The sequence below is a fragment of the Lolium perenne genome, chromosome 3, assembly GCF_019359855.2.
Source record: "Lolium perenne isolate Kyuss_39 chromosome 3, Kyuss_2.0, whole genome shotgun sequence".
In the NCBI taxonomy this organism is placed as follows: domain Eukaryota; kingdom Viridiplantae; phylum Streptophyta; class Magnoliopsida; order Poales; family Poaceae; genus Lolium; species Lolium perenne.
The window spans coordinates 99,438,422-99,455,576 of NC_067246.2; the positions used below are offsets into that span (position 1 = coordinate 99,438,422).

General features: G+C 44.1%; 1 protein-coding gene across 1 annotated transcript; it reads left to right on the forward strand.

Moving 5' to 3' along the window:
- The first annotated feature begins 2,594 nt into the window (after positions 1–2,594).
- Positions 2,595–9,019, forward strand: LOC127341978 (probable chlorophyll(ide) b reductase NYC1, chloroplastic). The gene is made up of 10 exons (XM_051367921.2): positions 2,595–3,000; positions 3,630–3,708; positions 3,823–3,958; positions 4,337–4,411; positions 4,499–4,694; positions 4,846–4,914; positions 5,048–5,187; positions 5,350–5,472; positions 7,223–7,415; positions 8,270–9,019. Exons 1-10 carry the CDS (start codon positions 2,710–2,712, stop codon positions 8,453–8,455), a joined length of 1,488 nt encoding a protein of 495 aa, XP_051223881.1. The 5' UTR covers positions 2,595–2,709; the 3' UTR covers positions 8,456–9,019.
- The last annotated feature ends 8,136 nt before the right edge of the window (positions 9,020–17,155 follow it).

The window sequence follows — 17,155 nt, forward strand, 5'->3', positions numbered from 1 at the left end:
GTACGATAACAAATTTTCACACTTAATCTTACTTAGTACCATCTATTGTATTGAGTTCCATTCATATATTGATCTCCTTTTTAAATATAGATGACACGCCTGCGGGACACTCTCATAACAGCGGATCAAATAAAAGCAATTCAAGAGGAAATCGCGGGATTCTTTATTACCGAGGTCCTTACCCCAGGTGGAGAGCACTATCGGAAGATCGTGACGGCGGAGGATATTCGTTCAGGAAAAGTTGTATTGTAAATATGCATGCATTACGTGTATTGTGTTGACTATGTCGTGTACTGTTGACGATGTCTATATATATTCATGACGATTTTTTGTGGTTTCTTGAATGATATATATATGCATTGCTGAAACTCTGCGCGGCAAGGAAACAGATTGTTTCTGCCGCGGCAGAGAAACTGGTACAGCCCAAATCTGTGCCGCGGCGAGAGAAATAGCAATTCTGCGCGGCGCAGAGAAACATAGGCCCGGTTCGTACCACGAACCGGGACCAAAGCCCTTCCAGCGCGAGCTCCCTGGTCGCACCACGTGTTGAGGCCTTTAGGCCCGGTTTATCTTTGAACCGGGACTAAAGGGTACCCCCTTTAGTCCCGCCTAGTTGGTCCCGGTTCAGGAACCGGGTCTAAAGGCCCAAATGGACCGGGCCTATTGCCCAGTTTTCCACTAGTGTACACAAGTGCTTAGAGCATCTCCAGTCGCGTCCCCCAAAGCGTCCCCCAAAGAGATTTGGGGGACGCCGGCCAAAAAAACGTCCCAGTCGCGTGCCCCAAAGGCCGCTTCGGTCCGGACGTGCTCCAAATGTTGTCCGGCGTCCCTAGCCCATCCCCTGTGTATAGAGTCTCTACCGGGGACGCCGGACACGACTTTTACACTTACTTTTTGTTTGGAGGTCGCGTTTGGGGGACGTGGCTAGAAAAGGGACCTTCTCCAAACGAAAATTTTGTCCGGACGTCCCCCAAACGACTAATCCGGCGCTTTGCCCGGACATCGTTTGGGGGACGCGACTGGAGATGCTCTTAGACAAATAAACCGGTTTTGCCTAGACACCGGTGCTTATTTATATACTAGAGAGATGCCTACTATGCACCTCTCAGTACATAAGAGGTAGTGCTTAAGGAAAAAAAAACTTGGTTTATCTTTGTAAGCACTTGTCTAAGTACCTTCGTACACGGCCTAATGGAAAGCTACAATTCAAGTTTTCAAAAAGTTGCAAAGCTTTGTATAATTCAAGTTTATCCGCCGCGATATCTATTTTTAGCATATAGGATAATTTTATATGCTTCAAACATTATGAACACAATTGAATGTGACCGCCTGATGATCTCGATTGCAAAATTTATCACGAGAAAGAAGGATACACCCATACTCACCGGGATGATTTCCAAGAATTTAAAAAGATAGCTGCGACAAAATTCAGAAACAACCCAATGCAGAGCTAGAGCTAAATCTATACACCTTTCTTTTTGGAACAATATAGTCAACTTTGCCTCATTTTATTTTTACAAATAGAGTCTGGTCAATCTATTAGGGGAAAACTAACCGAAATCGTTTCACATGCGCCAATCTCGTCATGGGCTCATTTGGTGGTTAATCAAATAGTCAAACAAAATCTATCTACTATTAGCAACTCCATATTATTATTCTCAACTGGCTAATTAGGCACATCTATCGTGTAATTAATGTGCTTTGTTGGAAGTTTTTGACATGCAAAGTGATGTCGGATGATTACACAAACTTTATGCTCTTCATTTCTAAAATTTAGAATAATATCGTTGAAAAATATCCTAAGTAAATGTTTGAAGAATGTGCAATGTGAAGCAAAACATAAATCTTAGGTAATGAACATAACTCACTTGGTTACCAGAGTAAATATGTAACCTCAACACCTGGACAAATTTTAATTTCTAGTTGCCCATAGTTTTTCTTGAAAATGGAAGCAACAATCTTTCTAAAAAAGGAGATAATCTATATGAAGTCGTTTGGTATCCATCATTTGTGTCTGGAATCCTGGAATTCATTTTGGAATTCCATAGGTAGGCTGTTTGGTTGCCACATAATTAGACCGTCATTTTATTTAAAAAATCCAGCAAAATGATGCCATGAATAAACACAATTCCAAGCTGATACATGTCATTTGTGTTTCTCTATGAAAGCCATTTACAAATTTAACATTAAATTATGTTGTCATTTGCAATTCCTGTGGCAACCAAACAAGTATCCATTTCTGGAATTACAATGTAAATGTATTCATTTCAAACGAAATGAAAGCCTGGCTTCCAAACGACTTCTAAGCACTTTCAAACAAATTCGAGATTTATGTCCATGAGTTTACCACATTTCTCTCTCTCTCCAAAAGTAGCACAGTATTTGTTCACAAGCAACATAAATTCAGTCTTTTCTGAAAAGGATAAAAACATTTCCAAGACAAGAGAGAGCCAGTTGGACCTAAGCATAATTTCCAACAAACCCGAACCTGTATCCATGAATCGAATACATTTTTCTCTTGTCAAAATCCAGGATATTATTTTTTCACTGGTAAAGTGCTGGGCACACGCCCCTCCATAAATTAAGGAAGGAAACCATCCCCACACAAAAAAGTAGCGCGCACACACACCCCAGTAGTAGCAGAAGCAAGAACCGAGACGGGAGAACGGAAGAGCGCAAATTCCTTATCTCCTGCGGGGGAAGCACGCCATGGCCGCCGCGGTCGTCCACCTCTCCGTCCACGGCCGCCTCCGCCGCTCTCCGGAGATCGTCTCCCAGAAGTGCTACCGCCCTTCCCTCCTGCGCTGCCGGGCGTTCAAGCAGGAGACTGGCGGCGACGATGAGAAGCCGTCCTCCCCACCGCCGAAGCGCAGGAAGGGGCCGCTGTACAAGCTGAAGGCGGCGTTGCAGGGGCTCGCGGGGTCCCGGTCGGCGGCGGCGGAGGTGTATGGCGGGCAGTACGAGCGCGCGGTCGAGAAGGCCGAGGAGATCTTCTTCTCTGTAAGCTCCGTTCGCCAACTATCGACCCCGGCCCTTGCCATATGCGCCTGCTCTAAATTATATGGTTAATTATGTCAATTGATCGGTTCTTCGCTGCTTGTCAATTTGAGCCGCATGCGTGCAAGAATTGCTCCCTCATATGCTGAAAGCGATAGCTCATCTGTTTCAGCCCTAAATCGGCACAATTGATGTTTTCGGCGCTGATCAGCGTGTTCTGAATACACGGCTTGCTATAATAGAATTCGGTTTTGCTAAATTCTCGGTTGCCTGAATTCTTGCTAAATATTAGTCCCCTAAAACTGCACATTATGAACCTAGAATTGCAGTGTGGAAGGTGTGCCCAGTGATGTTTTCCAGTCATGTGGTCTAGGCTTAAAATGGGCCATGTTGCCTCTTTGCATGGTCAACAGCAAGGATTTTATATTCTTATTTTCTGAAACAGATCACACATATTTACTCTACTTAAACATAGATGATTTGTATTAACTGATTTTCTTCTGAACCTTCGAGCTGCGGGCTGTGTTGTTTTGTTTTGCTATCGTTGTGAACCTTGTGGCCGTGGGGCTTTATTAATTTAAAGCCGGGCTCTGCTCGAGCCTTCTGTCTAACTGATTTTCTTCTCCTCTCAGGTTGCTACTCAGGTAGGCAGATACGTTATCACTATGACAAGCAGTGGTGTTGTACTTGCAGTTGGATTTCAGTTATCAGGTCAGTCATCTACTCATGTACAATCTACTGCATTCCTTTTTTCTTCCTTTTTCTTTGTTTCATATAAATCCCTCATGGGGTTTCAGTTACTAATGTACCTACCTTTGTATTTAGGTGGAGACAGCCAAACAAATGCGCTAATTTGGTATAGCTGGCTTGGTGGTGTAATTATCGGCACAATGTTAGGTGCAAACAGTGTCTTAGAGGAACACTGCAAAGCTGGACCCCGCAATGTTGTCATAACGGGAAGGTAGCTTATTTTACATTCTCTTCTAACATGCCATGTGAATCTTTCGCCAGGAGGTAGTGTGCATGCTCTGAATATAGAGCAAAATAAATAATGTAAGCTAATGAATTGTATCCTAGATAAGATGATAAGAAATAATATTTCACTCCATTATTCTCTTTCTATGTATAGCATAAGTTGACTATAACATTCTTGAAGTATGTCTTCTTTGGCATATAAAGAATTAAAGATTATGATGTGCCTTATAAACATGTTGAAATAATATAATTGATGGATGTTGTTTCATGGATCTGACACCTCACTGGTTGCATCCATTGGGAGCTGGTCTCTTTTTATCCACGTTTACAATCAACATTGACACCCGTAGTTCGATTTTGACAGCACAAGAGGGCTAGGGAAAGCACTTGCTCGGGAGTTTCTTCTTTCTGGAGACCGTGTAGTAGTTGCTTCCCGCAGGTAGTAGTGACTCATCAACATAATGCTCAAAGTTTAGTTCATTGCTCTGTCTTAGTTTTCTTAACTATCTTTGGGTTTATTTGGCAGCCCTGAATCAGTTGTTCAGACCATTGATGAGCTGGAAGAGAACATAAAGGAGGGCTTGTCAGTTGCCAAAAAGAAACAAAGAGAAACTTTATTACAGGCTAAGGTTGTTGGCACATCTTGTGATGTTTGCAAACCGGAAGATGTGAAAAAGCTGGTAAACTTTGCTGTTGAAGAGCTGGGTTCAATTGATATTTGGGTAGGTAATTCTGTACATATGTCGGATATTTCTGTATTTTACCCAGGAATCACATGCTGATAACTTTGCCTGCTTATACAATGTTATTTTATTCTGTATTGTTACATTGTCTACTGCTCTAAATATGTGTCCTTTCTTTATTTATCTACAGATAAATAATGCTGGCACAAACAAAGGTTTTAGGCCACTCGTAAATTTTTCAGATGAAGATATTACCCAGGTTTGTTAGTTAATATCGTCTACCTGCTCATATTTCCCCCTTTTAACAACAGGAGTCATATTACTAGGTTGATCATGCTTGATCATCCGATCTGATTTCAGTATTCCTTACTGTTTTCTGGCTTTATTTGCAGATTGTCTCAACAAACCTAGTTGGTTCTTTGCTCTGCACCAGAGAAGCTATGGATGTCATGCAATACCAAGAAAATGGAGGTCATGTATTCAACATGGATGGTGCAGGATCTGGAGGATCAAGCACGCCATTGACAGCTGTGTAAGTGCCTCAGCCCTTTTAATTATCCGCTATTTTTCTGACATGTACGTTGTAGAGACAATGTGTCCTTCTTTTCTTGGTCGCTAGAACATGATGATACATTTTTTTGATGCTGTTTCTTTGTAATTAAACCAAATCTTATGCCGGTTTGTAATTTTATAGTTATGGTTCAACCAAGTGTGGACTAAGGCAGTTCCAAGCATCACTTATGAAGGAAAGCAGAAGATCAAAAGTTGGAGTTCACACTGCCTCTCCCGGAATGGTCCTTACAGATCTCCTTCTAAGGTAACTTCTAAGTTACTTGACTTCATTGGGTTGTTAAAGCTCATTCTGAGGAACACGGTTTTTTTTTCCGAAATGGGAGCATCGCCCCAGCCTCTGCATCCAAAGGATGCACACAACTTTTCTTTATTAAAATTATTCGCAAAGCCTTACAAGAGAGATACAAAGATCAACTCGAAGCCACCTTTCCAGCGACAACTCACTATGCCTACAAGAGCGATGAAGGGGTTGACCATGAACAGGGCCATTACCCTGACAATACACCAACACACTTTATCTAAAACTGAATGCCTTCCCAAGCCGTCCATTGGCGGGTGAGAAGCACAACCAGTCAAGCAGACCCTGAGCGCACGCCAGTACACACGCCACAGAAATCGCTACCACCGTCTTCCTCGCACCCATCTTCAAGAGGGATCACCGCATTGACCCTGACAGGCCTGCCGTCGATGTCACCATGACGCCAGATAGCTCCACCATCCTGCACGCATCCAGCAGTCCGCGCCCGTCTTCGATACCCTGCAGCTCCACACCGCCGAGAATCATCGACATCAACGTGGTAGATGAATACCACTCCACCAAGACCCACCTCCATCCAGCAGCTGCTCCAAAAATGATGCCTCAAGAGAACGACGCAGGAAGCGTCGTCATCATCCGATCCGGGAGACCCGGATCTAGGGTTTCCCCCAGAGCAGCACGAGTGAGAAGACACAGACTGCGACGGCAATGCCTTCAAGAAGGATACGGCGCGTGACGTCGCCATCGCCCACCACGACCAGGATCGGAGCACGGTTTTCACCGGTAGCCGGGCATCTCCAACTCTCTCCTAGGACTAGATGTGAGATCAGGAGATCGCCACAACCAGCCCCAATCCGGCCGACCACTTCCGGCGAAGGAAGAGACCACCACCGCCAAGCCCCGGATTGTCACCCCGGGCATCCTCGTGGTGTAGAGCCAAAGCCAAATCCTCCTCCACAAATCGCCACCGCCGGCCGAGAAGAGCAAGAGGCCGACCGCCTCCTGCCGACCCACCGAACGACCGCAATCAGACGGAGGAGAACCCGCCGCCGTTCGTCTGCCCCCACCGCCGGCAGGATCCAGATCAAGCCGCCGCCGCCATGGACCTCCCATCGCTTGAGGAGAAGCCGCCGCCACCATGCCGCCGGGCTTTGCCCAGGCGTCGTCCTCGGCAGCGGCGGAGGGGAGAGGGAGGCGGGGGGAGAGGGGAGAGGGCGGCTGGGGGCGCCCTGGTGCGGGCGCGGAGTTGAGGAACACATGTATAATAGTTTAATTACAACAAACCTTATTGGGTATTGGGAGAAATCTTCATGGTGTCCAAACCGCATATTTCTGTCTAATAAATTAACAACAGTTATGCTATAGTATTATCCGGTAAAAATCTCCACATTTCAAAGCTGATAAAAGGTGGTGATTAACAGGTGCTTTTGTTAAAGTTCATTCTGAACATTAGTAATGCCACTAACGTGCCACAGTCTGAAGTATATAATAAGCCACTTGTTAATTTTTGTACAAATACAATCAAATTGTGCGATATATTAGAGCTGTTAGTCTCACAAATTAGTAAAGCAATGAAGAGTTCATACAAGGTCTGCTGTATAGATAAAATTAAGTGTGCTTCTTCTTTTGTAAATGATGACCACCACCTAATCTTCAGTATAGTCTCATCGGCCTTCCATTGTGTCGCATGCCTGAGTGTATGAAATACTATTGTTAACCTACAGTCTATTCTTTGCAGTGGTTCATCTCTCCAAAATAAACAGGTGTTCAATATAATATGCGAGCTTCCAGAAACAGTAGCAAGAACATTGGTTCCTAGAATGCGAGTTGTCAAAGGAAGTGGAAAAGCAGTAAACTACTTAACACCACCAAGAATCTTGCTTGCCCTGGTTACTGCATGGGTTCGCCGAGGCCGATGGTTTGACGAAGAGGTAGCTGCTTCTCTCTATTATACCCCTCCATTTTGCATTATGTGTGTAATCGCACAAACGAGAGAGGTGCCAAATATAATATCAATAGTGCACCATACATATAGCCCTATCAAATATGGAAACAGATCTGATGCGCATGATGACAATTTTTTGAAATGGAGGAACTACTTACTTAGCTTTATTCCAGAAAAGGCCATATTTGCAAAGATAGTTATTGCTAAATACTGGGGACTACTCATTAGTGAATATAATGAAACTGAGTGCCATCACTTGATTATCCAAATTATGTCTGTGCGATAAATAGGAGTTGTTTATTCCAGCTTCCGAGACTACATCAAGCAGGTAGGCCAGATCATAAAGAAGCTTTAAACCAATGTACATTATGTCAGGTTTCTGCAATAGAGACATAAAACGGTCCTTGATGGTGTGATTTCCAGGTTCATAATAACCAGCTAAGTCCATCACCCTTATTGCTAGTTTCGTGTTCAGTTTTGTCAATCTCTCTACGAAGGCTTCACTGTCGCTAGTTCCATGTGCTTTAGTCACATTGCTGTACTTTGTACTGTATGCTAATTAATTCTGCTGAAATTGGATTGCATTTCCATGCACGCTTGTTATCATATACAAGTCAGTACTGGGCAATGTTCCAATCATTCTATGCAAAAGAGGGTTGAAACTTGTGCTACAAAATGTATACATGTGCGTTGGGTGATTGTGAGAATAAGTAAAGTACATGCATGTGCATTCGGAGTGAATGATAGACGCAACAACCTGCTTTTTGTGTACTCACTTCATATTTGCTATTGGGCTGATCTATGTCATGCAGATTGTGACCAATCATTTACCTATTGCAGGGGAGAGCAGTATATGCAGCCGAGGCTGATAGAATTCGCAACTGGGCTGAAAGCCGAGCACGCTTCTCCTTCACAGATGCCATGGAGATGTACACAGAGACTACATGGGTTTCCGTATTCTCACTCTCTGTCGTCTGTGCATTCATAATGCTTTCCAGTTCAGGTGGACCTTTCCCTGGCACATGATCACTGGAGCCGGCAAGCTTACCATTCTTTTTCACCACAGCAATTCTATCATCTAACGACATATGACATGGCAGTTACGGAGGGGGCTAAGGTGAGCCCAGATGCGCGCAATTATGCGCAAACTGGATTAGCATCAGCTGCCTCACCATTTAAGGAGAACCATGCCCTTAGATTCAGAAAAGGGTAAATGGCGTTTGTTATGTGGGCATTCCACTAACTGTAAACTAGTCTGTAATCTGTCTTGTAAGAACATGTGTCTGAAGTGATCTGAGCACGGATAGAGTCGACGGACGTGCTTCTCTCTTGTACATGGGTGTAGTTATGGTCCTTGTAAATTCCTGATAGCCGCTTTGTACCCTTCGAAAAAGTATAGCAACACAGTGTAGAACTCTGAAGAAGTGATGCAAGTCGATATACATGGTTCACCATCTAGTTTAGGCGGGTAATGTGTGAAGTTCAGGATACGTGTAACCCTTTTCGATATACCAGGGAAAGACAAAAGTGTTGTATAAAAGTAAGCTTGTAATGAAGTGGATATTTATATTAGTCATTTCCGCTCTGGCACTAACATGTTAGGATCCTACAGTTTATGGACTATATAGTAAGCGAGAGAAATTGCAACAGAAACATTTTTTTCTCAAAAAGAAAATTACAGCAGAAACATTGCATACAGTATAACCATATATCCATATGCACGGATTGGCAAGAAACATCTGCCAGGCTAAGGTGGAGTACGGGTGCATACTGCATGAGTTGGCAACTTTCCTGAAGGAAAGTGAGGACATAGGCCATCTTTTTCCACGTATTGACAGCTGCCGGCACTTTGGAGTTTTGCTCATCTTTTTTTTGCACTCTCAAGGCCCTTTAGCAGTTGGTCTGAAGCATCCTACTTGCATACTCCAAGCTCACCGAATTTACAACACGATAATAATCTTACAAAATCCCGTTCCACATCTATATATGACCCATCCAACTGCACACAGTACAAAAATCAAAACCAAAACTGAACACTTACAAATACATCGGTCAGTTTTTGCCCCTTTTTCCTGTTCTGGTAAGTCCTTTCTGGATCCAAAATTCACATCACATGGACATGCCACTACTTGAGACAAGGGCAAGACAGCCAGCCCTAATATGCCATGCTCCTACTCTTTATCCTGAATAGTCGCTGTTGAGCCCTAGGTCAGTGCCTTCAATTTTTGGCTTTGGAGGTGAGGTGACCAAACAATTGGGAGACATTTGGGTGATCCCACGAGGCCAAGACTGAACTCAACGTCTGAGTGCACGTCTGTTCAAAGAACTTGGATGCTTCATTCACGGAGAGCTTTTGTAACATCTTAGTGAAGGGCTAGTTGTGAGTGCACTGTGGGGCCCCAAGGAGAACATTATTCAAGAATGATGCGCCTGTTTTTTTTTGAAACGGACGCAAAAGTTTTGCCTCATCCATTAATTAAGAAGAAAGTGCCCAATTTTTAGGAGAAAATTGGGCGAAAACCAACAACACACACTGGACACCCCGGCCAACCTGGCTACCCACACGGAGCACACACGCCATCGAGAAGAAAAGCCATCGATGAGGATGTCATCGAGCGTCATCGTCGTCACTTGTCCACGAGCCAGCGATTCCGACTTCACCTTAGACGACCGCCACCGAGACCCTCGCCGCGAACGACACTGGAGCCAATGTGAGCCTATGCCAAACAGTCGACCCCCAAGCACGTCGAGGAGGAGGCAGCTCCGACTTCAACCGTGACCTTCATAGGAGAAAGTTGCACGCCTTGCACCGACGCAAGCACCAATCAAGTGGCATCGTTGCCACAAGTCGCCTCGCAGCTCCGACTTCACCATCACGGCAGGGGTGACGAAGGACATGCCGCAACTCCGATCCGCTCACCATTGTCATCGTTGCCACGCAGCCCACGACGCCAACACCAACCATCTTCCACGGGTCCCTCCGACCAAAGCAGCTCCAAATCGATGCCCTCAAGAGGGAAGACGACACAAGAGCGCCGCCATCGACCGATCACGGTGGATCGAGGGATTACCCCGGAGCTTTTCCAGATAGGATGACAAAACATCACCTCGGCGATGCCTTCAAGAAGGAAGCGGCGCCCGAAGCCGTCACCATCGCCGGCCCCGGCCAGCTGCCGGCCGGCCAGCCACCGAGGAGAAGGCATTAGCCCAGAGCTTATCATGCCATCCTGCTTCATGCTTCTGGCCAGACCACCTCCCTTCCCTCAACCACCATCACCACCACGACCGCCACACCCAGCCCAGGACTGCACCGCCGGCCGACCTCCGGGCGCCGGCAGAAGCACCACCGTGCCCCTCACGGCCACCCCAACCTCCCGCAACACTCCAACACGCCCCTGGGAGGGCCGCCACTGGCCAGGGCCACCGCCCTGGCCCACGAACGCCGGCGAGCTCCAGCACAGAAACCTCCCCGCAGCCTCGCCCTGAGCACGACCTCCGCCGTCTCCACCACGCCGGAGAAGCCGGCGAGCAGCCGCCACCACCACCTTGACCCGCCTCGCCGCCCCTCGCGGCCCAGATCGGGCCCGGATGGCCCGGTCTACCCGCCGGCCTCGCCAGCTGCGCCACGACCGCGCCGCTGCAGCCCTCCGCGCCCAGCCGCCGAGGCCGCCTCTGCGCCGCGCTGCGCCGTCCAAACGGCCGCCTCGACGAACGCCCCACCACCATCTGCCCGGGGCCGCCGCCCGGCGTCCGAGCTCCGCCGCACGCTGCGACTGGAGGATCCCCGCCACCCTTTGGGAACGGGGCCGCCGCCACCGCGGCAAGAGCCGGCGGCAGCGGCGGCAGGGAGGAGGGGCAGGGAGGCCGGCGGCGAGGGGCGCTAGGGTTTCCCCTGAGCCGCCAGAGGAGGGCGACGCGGGGGGCTCTTGACGCGGGATACGGCAAAAATATCACCATGAATGTGATCGTCCATTTTGTTCTGAGCATAAAAGATCACTGTATTGGTTGGTGGCTACGGCGAGGTTAATATTTTCGACTGCTCATCCCACCAATAAGAGAAATTTTCAGAAAACTACTGATCCCACGTGAACAGTAAAAATAAAAAAGTATACTAAATAATATTAAACAAATATGACATAGATCATGCACGTGGATAAGTATGTGCATGCCAAATATAAAAATTATTTTTAGAAAAGGGCAAAAGTTTTGCGTTATTCCATTAATTAAGAAAAAAAATTATAAGTATCAGAAAAGACCCGGGTACACAAACACTACTCTCGTGGGGATCAAATTGCTCATACGCTTGGCACCCGCTAACATCTAAAGCTTGGACTCTTGCTTAATTTTCTAGAAAATCACTGCAGGCCGTGTGTGATTGTTGTTGAACACCCGAGCGTTCCTTTCGGTTCAAATCACCCAAAACACAAGGAGAGTGACCGAGGACAAATCCTCGCGCTTTGTGATCGTGCCTCGCCAAGAGTGGATACAATCAGAAGGCCAAGCTAGAAGACCAAGAGAGTGAAGGCCAAGCCAGTCCATGATGAGACCCCAAAGCCGTATGATATGCCGACAATTGACAAGAAGATGATCAACCGATTCTATCCCCTGTTTGCAAAGTGGGAATTTCCATAATTAGAGCAACCTCTCTTGCCCAACCGATCTTTAGTCTAAAGCCTATTTTGGAGCACAAGCCAAGCAAAAAACTTGATCTTGGGTGGTGCCATATCCTCCAAACCAAAGAGGATGTAGGGGACAAGGTAGCTCCAAATAATTTAGCCCTGTAAGAGGACTTTAAAGAATATTGGCCATTTTCGGTTAGGTTCCATGTGATCTCATCCACAACCTCTTTATGAGCGCAATGCCCGGAAGCATGACCCAAAAGGAGATGTATTGACGAATATGCTCTAGGTGAATTCCGCATCCATGTTAATTTTAGAGATCCAACCGTTGTTATGCATAGCCTTCTTGACATTCCAATTTTCCCTCGTGGAAATTTTGAAGATGAGAGGAACAATCTCATTAGTCTTGGCCCCGTCAAGTTAAGGCACCTTCAAAAAGGGGGTCTTCTCCCCATTTCGAAAAGTAATACTGGTGGCGGCATAGAAGATATCCATGTCCTTTTCATTGCAAGGGTTGCTGATACGTCCAAAACGTATCTACTTTTTCGAACATTTTTGCTATTGATTTGCCTCTAATTTATGTATTTTGGATACAACTAACACGGACTAACGCTGTTTTCAGCAGAATTGTCCTGGTGTCTTATTTTTGTGCAGAAAATCAACTTTCAGGAAAATCCCCGAAAATAATTGCAATGGGCCTATTTTCACAGAAGACCTACGGAGCTAGAAGACGAGACGGAGGGGGGGCCACGAGGTGCGCACACCACATGGCGGCACGGTGGGCCCCTGGGCCGCGCCACCATATGGGGACGCCGCCTCGACCAGCCCCCGACGCTCCCCTCTGGACTACTTAAAGCCCTTGACCTAAAAACGCACGGGGGTTCGACCAATTTGCCAGAAGACATCCAGAACTCCGCCGCCATCGAAAACTCTAATTCGGGATCAGAAACTCCGTTCTAGCACCCTGCCGGGACGGGGAATTGGAGGAGATCATCGCCATCATCGCCACCGACGCCTCTCCATCAACCATCCATGCTTCCCCCATCCATGTGTGAGTAATTCTCCCGCTGTAGGCTGAAGGGGATGGTAGGGATTGGATGAGATTGTTCATGTAATAGCCATAAGATTGTTAGGGCATGGTGCCTAGTATCCGTTGTTGGTACTTTTATGATATTGTTGCAACTTGTTATGCTTAATGCTTGTCACTAGGGCCCGAGTGCCATGATTTTAGATCTGAACATGTTATTGATTCATGATGATATTCATTGTTTTATGATCTTACCTGCAAGTTGTATACACATATTGCTGTCCGGAACCCGAGACCCCAAAGTGACAGAAATGGGACAACCGAAGGGGAAGGCTGTGATATGAGGATCACATGTGTTCACAGAATGTTAATGCGTTGCTTCGGTACTCTATTAAAAGGAGTACCTTAATTACCAGTAGTTTCCCTAGAGGCCCGGCTGCCACCGGCTGGTAGGACAAAAGATGTTGTGCAAGTTTCTCATTGCGAGCACGTACGACTATATACGAAAAACATACCTATGGTTATTTAGTACTTGGATACTGCTTTATTATTATCTGCAAATACCTTGTCTTGATTATTACATGAGTTATCTTATCCATGCAGCGCCCGTTCATCCATCCCTATGCCTACAGTATTTTAATCCTGTTGTTTACTATAATCACTACTGCTGTCTTTATTACACTGCTGCTTATATTTCACTACTGCTACTGCTATAAAACCGTTGTTACTGATAAACTATTGCGAGCAAGTCTATTTCCAGGTGCAGCTGAATCGACAACTCCGCTGTTAAGGCTTACAAATATTCTTTGGCTCCCCTTGTGTCGAATCAATAAATTGGGTTTACTTCCCTCGAAGACTGTTGCGATCCCCTATACTTGTGGGTCATCAAGACTATTTTCTGGCGCCGTTGCCGGAGAGCATAGCTCTATTTGCAAGTTCACCTGAATTGATATTATTCGCTGCAAATCCTCCATCATGGGTAAACCTCGCGATACTAAAGTCGCCATATTACCATCCACTACAAGAAAAGGTACAACTCTGAGTACCTCTGCTGCTCTTGATTCACCATCTGTGATAAGTCAACTTGTTTCACCACCACAAGTTTCACATGTTGGTACTTCTGCTGAATCTGAAAATTCCTCTTATAATCTTGATGATGCTTCTACTGTTCTTGATGATAATGGTTCATTAGGTCCTTTTCTAGATGCTACAATTGCTAGGTCTAGACAAATTGAAAATACTGAAATTCCTAATGCAAGTACTGTTACACCTGTTAATTCACCCGAGTCTGTTGAATACTCTAGTGATGATCTTGATGAAGATTATGTGGAACTTGACGATGATTTTATTGATAAATGTAATGCTACTACTGGTGCAAGTAACATTAAAAAGCTTCTTGCGCAACTTGCTGTTAGATATAAACTGTCTCCTGATCCTAAATTTGCCACATCTCCTATAAACATTAAGGTTAAGGATTATGATTTTTCTCTTGATTTATCTCATATATCTATTGTTGAGAAAATGCCTTTTTGTGGTACTGAAAAGGAAAGTGTTGTAGAGCACATGAATGAGATTTCTACTTTGAGTAGCTTGTTTTCTGATGATATCAACAAGCGTACTTATTTTGTTGCTAATTTTTTTCCTTTCTCATTAAAGGATGATGCTAAAACTTGGTATAATAGTTTGCCTCCTGATTCTATTGATAGTCCAAATGGCTTGCTTGATGTTTTCTTTCGAAAATATTTTCCTGCTAGTGCTCAACATATTGCTTTGCAGAAAATTGATAGTTTTGACCAGGAAGATGGAGAGAAATTGCCTGAAGCTTGGGCAAGGTTTTGCTCTCTTCTTAGAGCTCGGCCTGGACATGATTTGGAAAAGCATGACTTACTTGATATATTTTATAGTGGACTAACCATTGAGTCTAGGGCATACCTGGATAGTTGTGCTTGTTGTGTTTTCAGGAAAAGAACTCCACACGAAGCTGAAGAATTAATTGCTAGAATAAGCCAAAATCATGATGATTGGACTACACCTGAACCAATCCCAACACCAATATTGAAGAAGAGGGGTATGATTAAATTAATTGATGAAGATATGAGAGAAGCCAAGAAGTCTCTTAAAGAGAAAGGTATTAAATCTGAAGATGTGAAGAATTTACCTCCCATAGAAGATTTATGTAAGATAACTCCCACTTCATCCACAATTGAGGTACATTCTCTTCAACGCTTTGATAAAGGAGATATTCCTTACTCAAAACCTCCTGATCAATGTTTAGATGAATTTGATAATTATGTTGTTAAGCAAGATAACTTTAATATGAGAGTAGAGAATCATTTGATGGAAAATTCTCAAGCTATTAGTAAATTGCATGATATTGTGGAGAGAACCTCCAATGATGTTAAGATGCTTGTTAAACATTTTTCATATGGTTCAAACTCAAATTGATCAACTCACTAAAGTGCAAAATGACTTGTTAAAAAATACTTCTAAAGAAAAACATGCTTATGAAGTAACAACTAGAGGTGGTGTTTCTACTCAGGATCCTCTATATCCTGAGGGGAATCCCAAAAGAGTTGAACAAAATTCTCAAAAAACTAAAGAAACCAGTGCTCCTTCTAAGAAAAAGAAGAAGAAACATAAAACTGTTGCAGAATCTTCTGAACCTGTTAATGATCCTAATAGTATTTCTATTTCTAATGCTGAAACTAAAAGTGGTAATGAACATGATAAAGATAATGATAAGAATGATGCTTCTGATAAAGAAGAGGTTGAAGATGAACCTGAAAAGCATGCTAAAAATAAAAAGTACACTAAAGAAGATTTCATGCTAAGAAACATGGTAATGAAAGAGAACCTTGGGTTCAAAAGCAAATGCCTTTTCCTGTTAAGAAATTTAAATCAAAGGAGGAAGAACACTATAATAAATTTTGTGATTGGATGAAACCTTTGTTCTTGCAAATCCCTTTGACTGATGCTATTAAATTGCCTCCTTATGCAAAGTATATGAAAGATATTGTCTCTAACAAAAGGAAAATTCCTAATGAGGAGATTTCCACTATGCTTGCTAATTACTCTTTCAATGGCAAGGTTCCAAAGAAGCTGGGAGACCCAGGTATACCAACTATCCCTTGTTCCATCAAGAATAATTATGTTATAACTGCTCTATGTGATTTGGGAGCAGGAGTTAGTGTTATGCCTTTTTCTCTTTACAAGAGAATTTATTTAGATAAGTTGATACCAAATGATATATCTTTGCAAATGGCTGATAAATCTACTGCTGTTCCTGTTGGTATATGTGAGGATGTTCCTGTTCAAGTTGCTAATAATTGCTTAATATTAACTGATTTTGTTGTGTTGGAAATGCCTGAAGATGATAATATGTCTATTATTCTTGGAAGACCTTTTCTTAACACTGCAGGGGCTGTTATTGATTGCAATAAAGGAAAAGTTACTTTCAATGTTGATGACAAGGAGCATACTGTTTATTTTCCCAAGAAGATTGATAAAGTATATGGAGTTAATACAATTTCTAATTTGAGAACTATCAAAGTGGGAGTTATTGATTGTCCTATATATGAGCCTAAAGAAGGATATCAAAATATTATGATTGGGTCCATATCAATACAATATAAGGTAACATGATTGATTTGAGGTTTATTTCTTCTTATGTCATGTAAAATTTATTTGGTGGCAAGACTTGATCAACCTTGTTAACAAGTACATTTTAAATGCATGGAAGAGCTAAACAACAATTGTTTCTTTCTCCACACTTGTTTTACTTTCTGTAATACTACTTGTTTTGCAAGATACTTTAGTTGATTAAAACTTTGGAAATCTTTTTTCTGTCCCGAAACTGTTATTTTAACACCCAAAAATGTGCATTTTTCAAAGTTTTCAAAAAATTACAAAAATTATACCACTGGTCCTATTTTTAAATTTGCAACCTGTGAGTGCCTTGGGCTGACCAGTGGGGCACCCCAAGGCTGCACCCCATGTGCCGGCGCGGCCAGCATGGGGGGCGCGCCACCCTGTGGGGAGGGCCCCACTGATACGTCTAGAACGTATCTATAATTTCTTATG

Excerpts from the sequence above, each read along its gene's own strand:
- LOC127341978 (XM_051367921.2), top strand. The coding sequence starts at position 2,710 with ATGGCCGCCGCGGTCGTCCACCTCTCCGTCCACGGCCGCCTCCGCCGC. Across the intron at positions 4,915-5,047 it reads CAGATGAAGATATTACCCAG|ATTGTCTCAACAAACCTAGT; the intron begins GTTTGTTAGTTA and ends CTTTATTTGCAG. Across the intron at positions 5,473-7,222 it reads CTTACAGATCTCCTTCTAAG|TGGTTCATCTCTCCAAAATA; the intron begins GTAACTTCTAAG and ends TATTCTTTGCAG.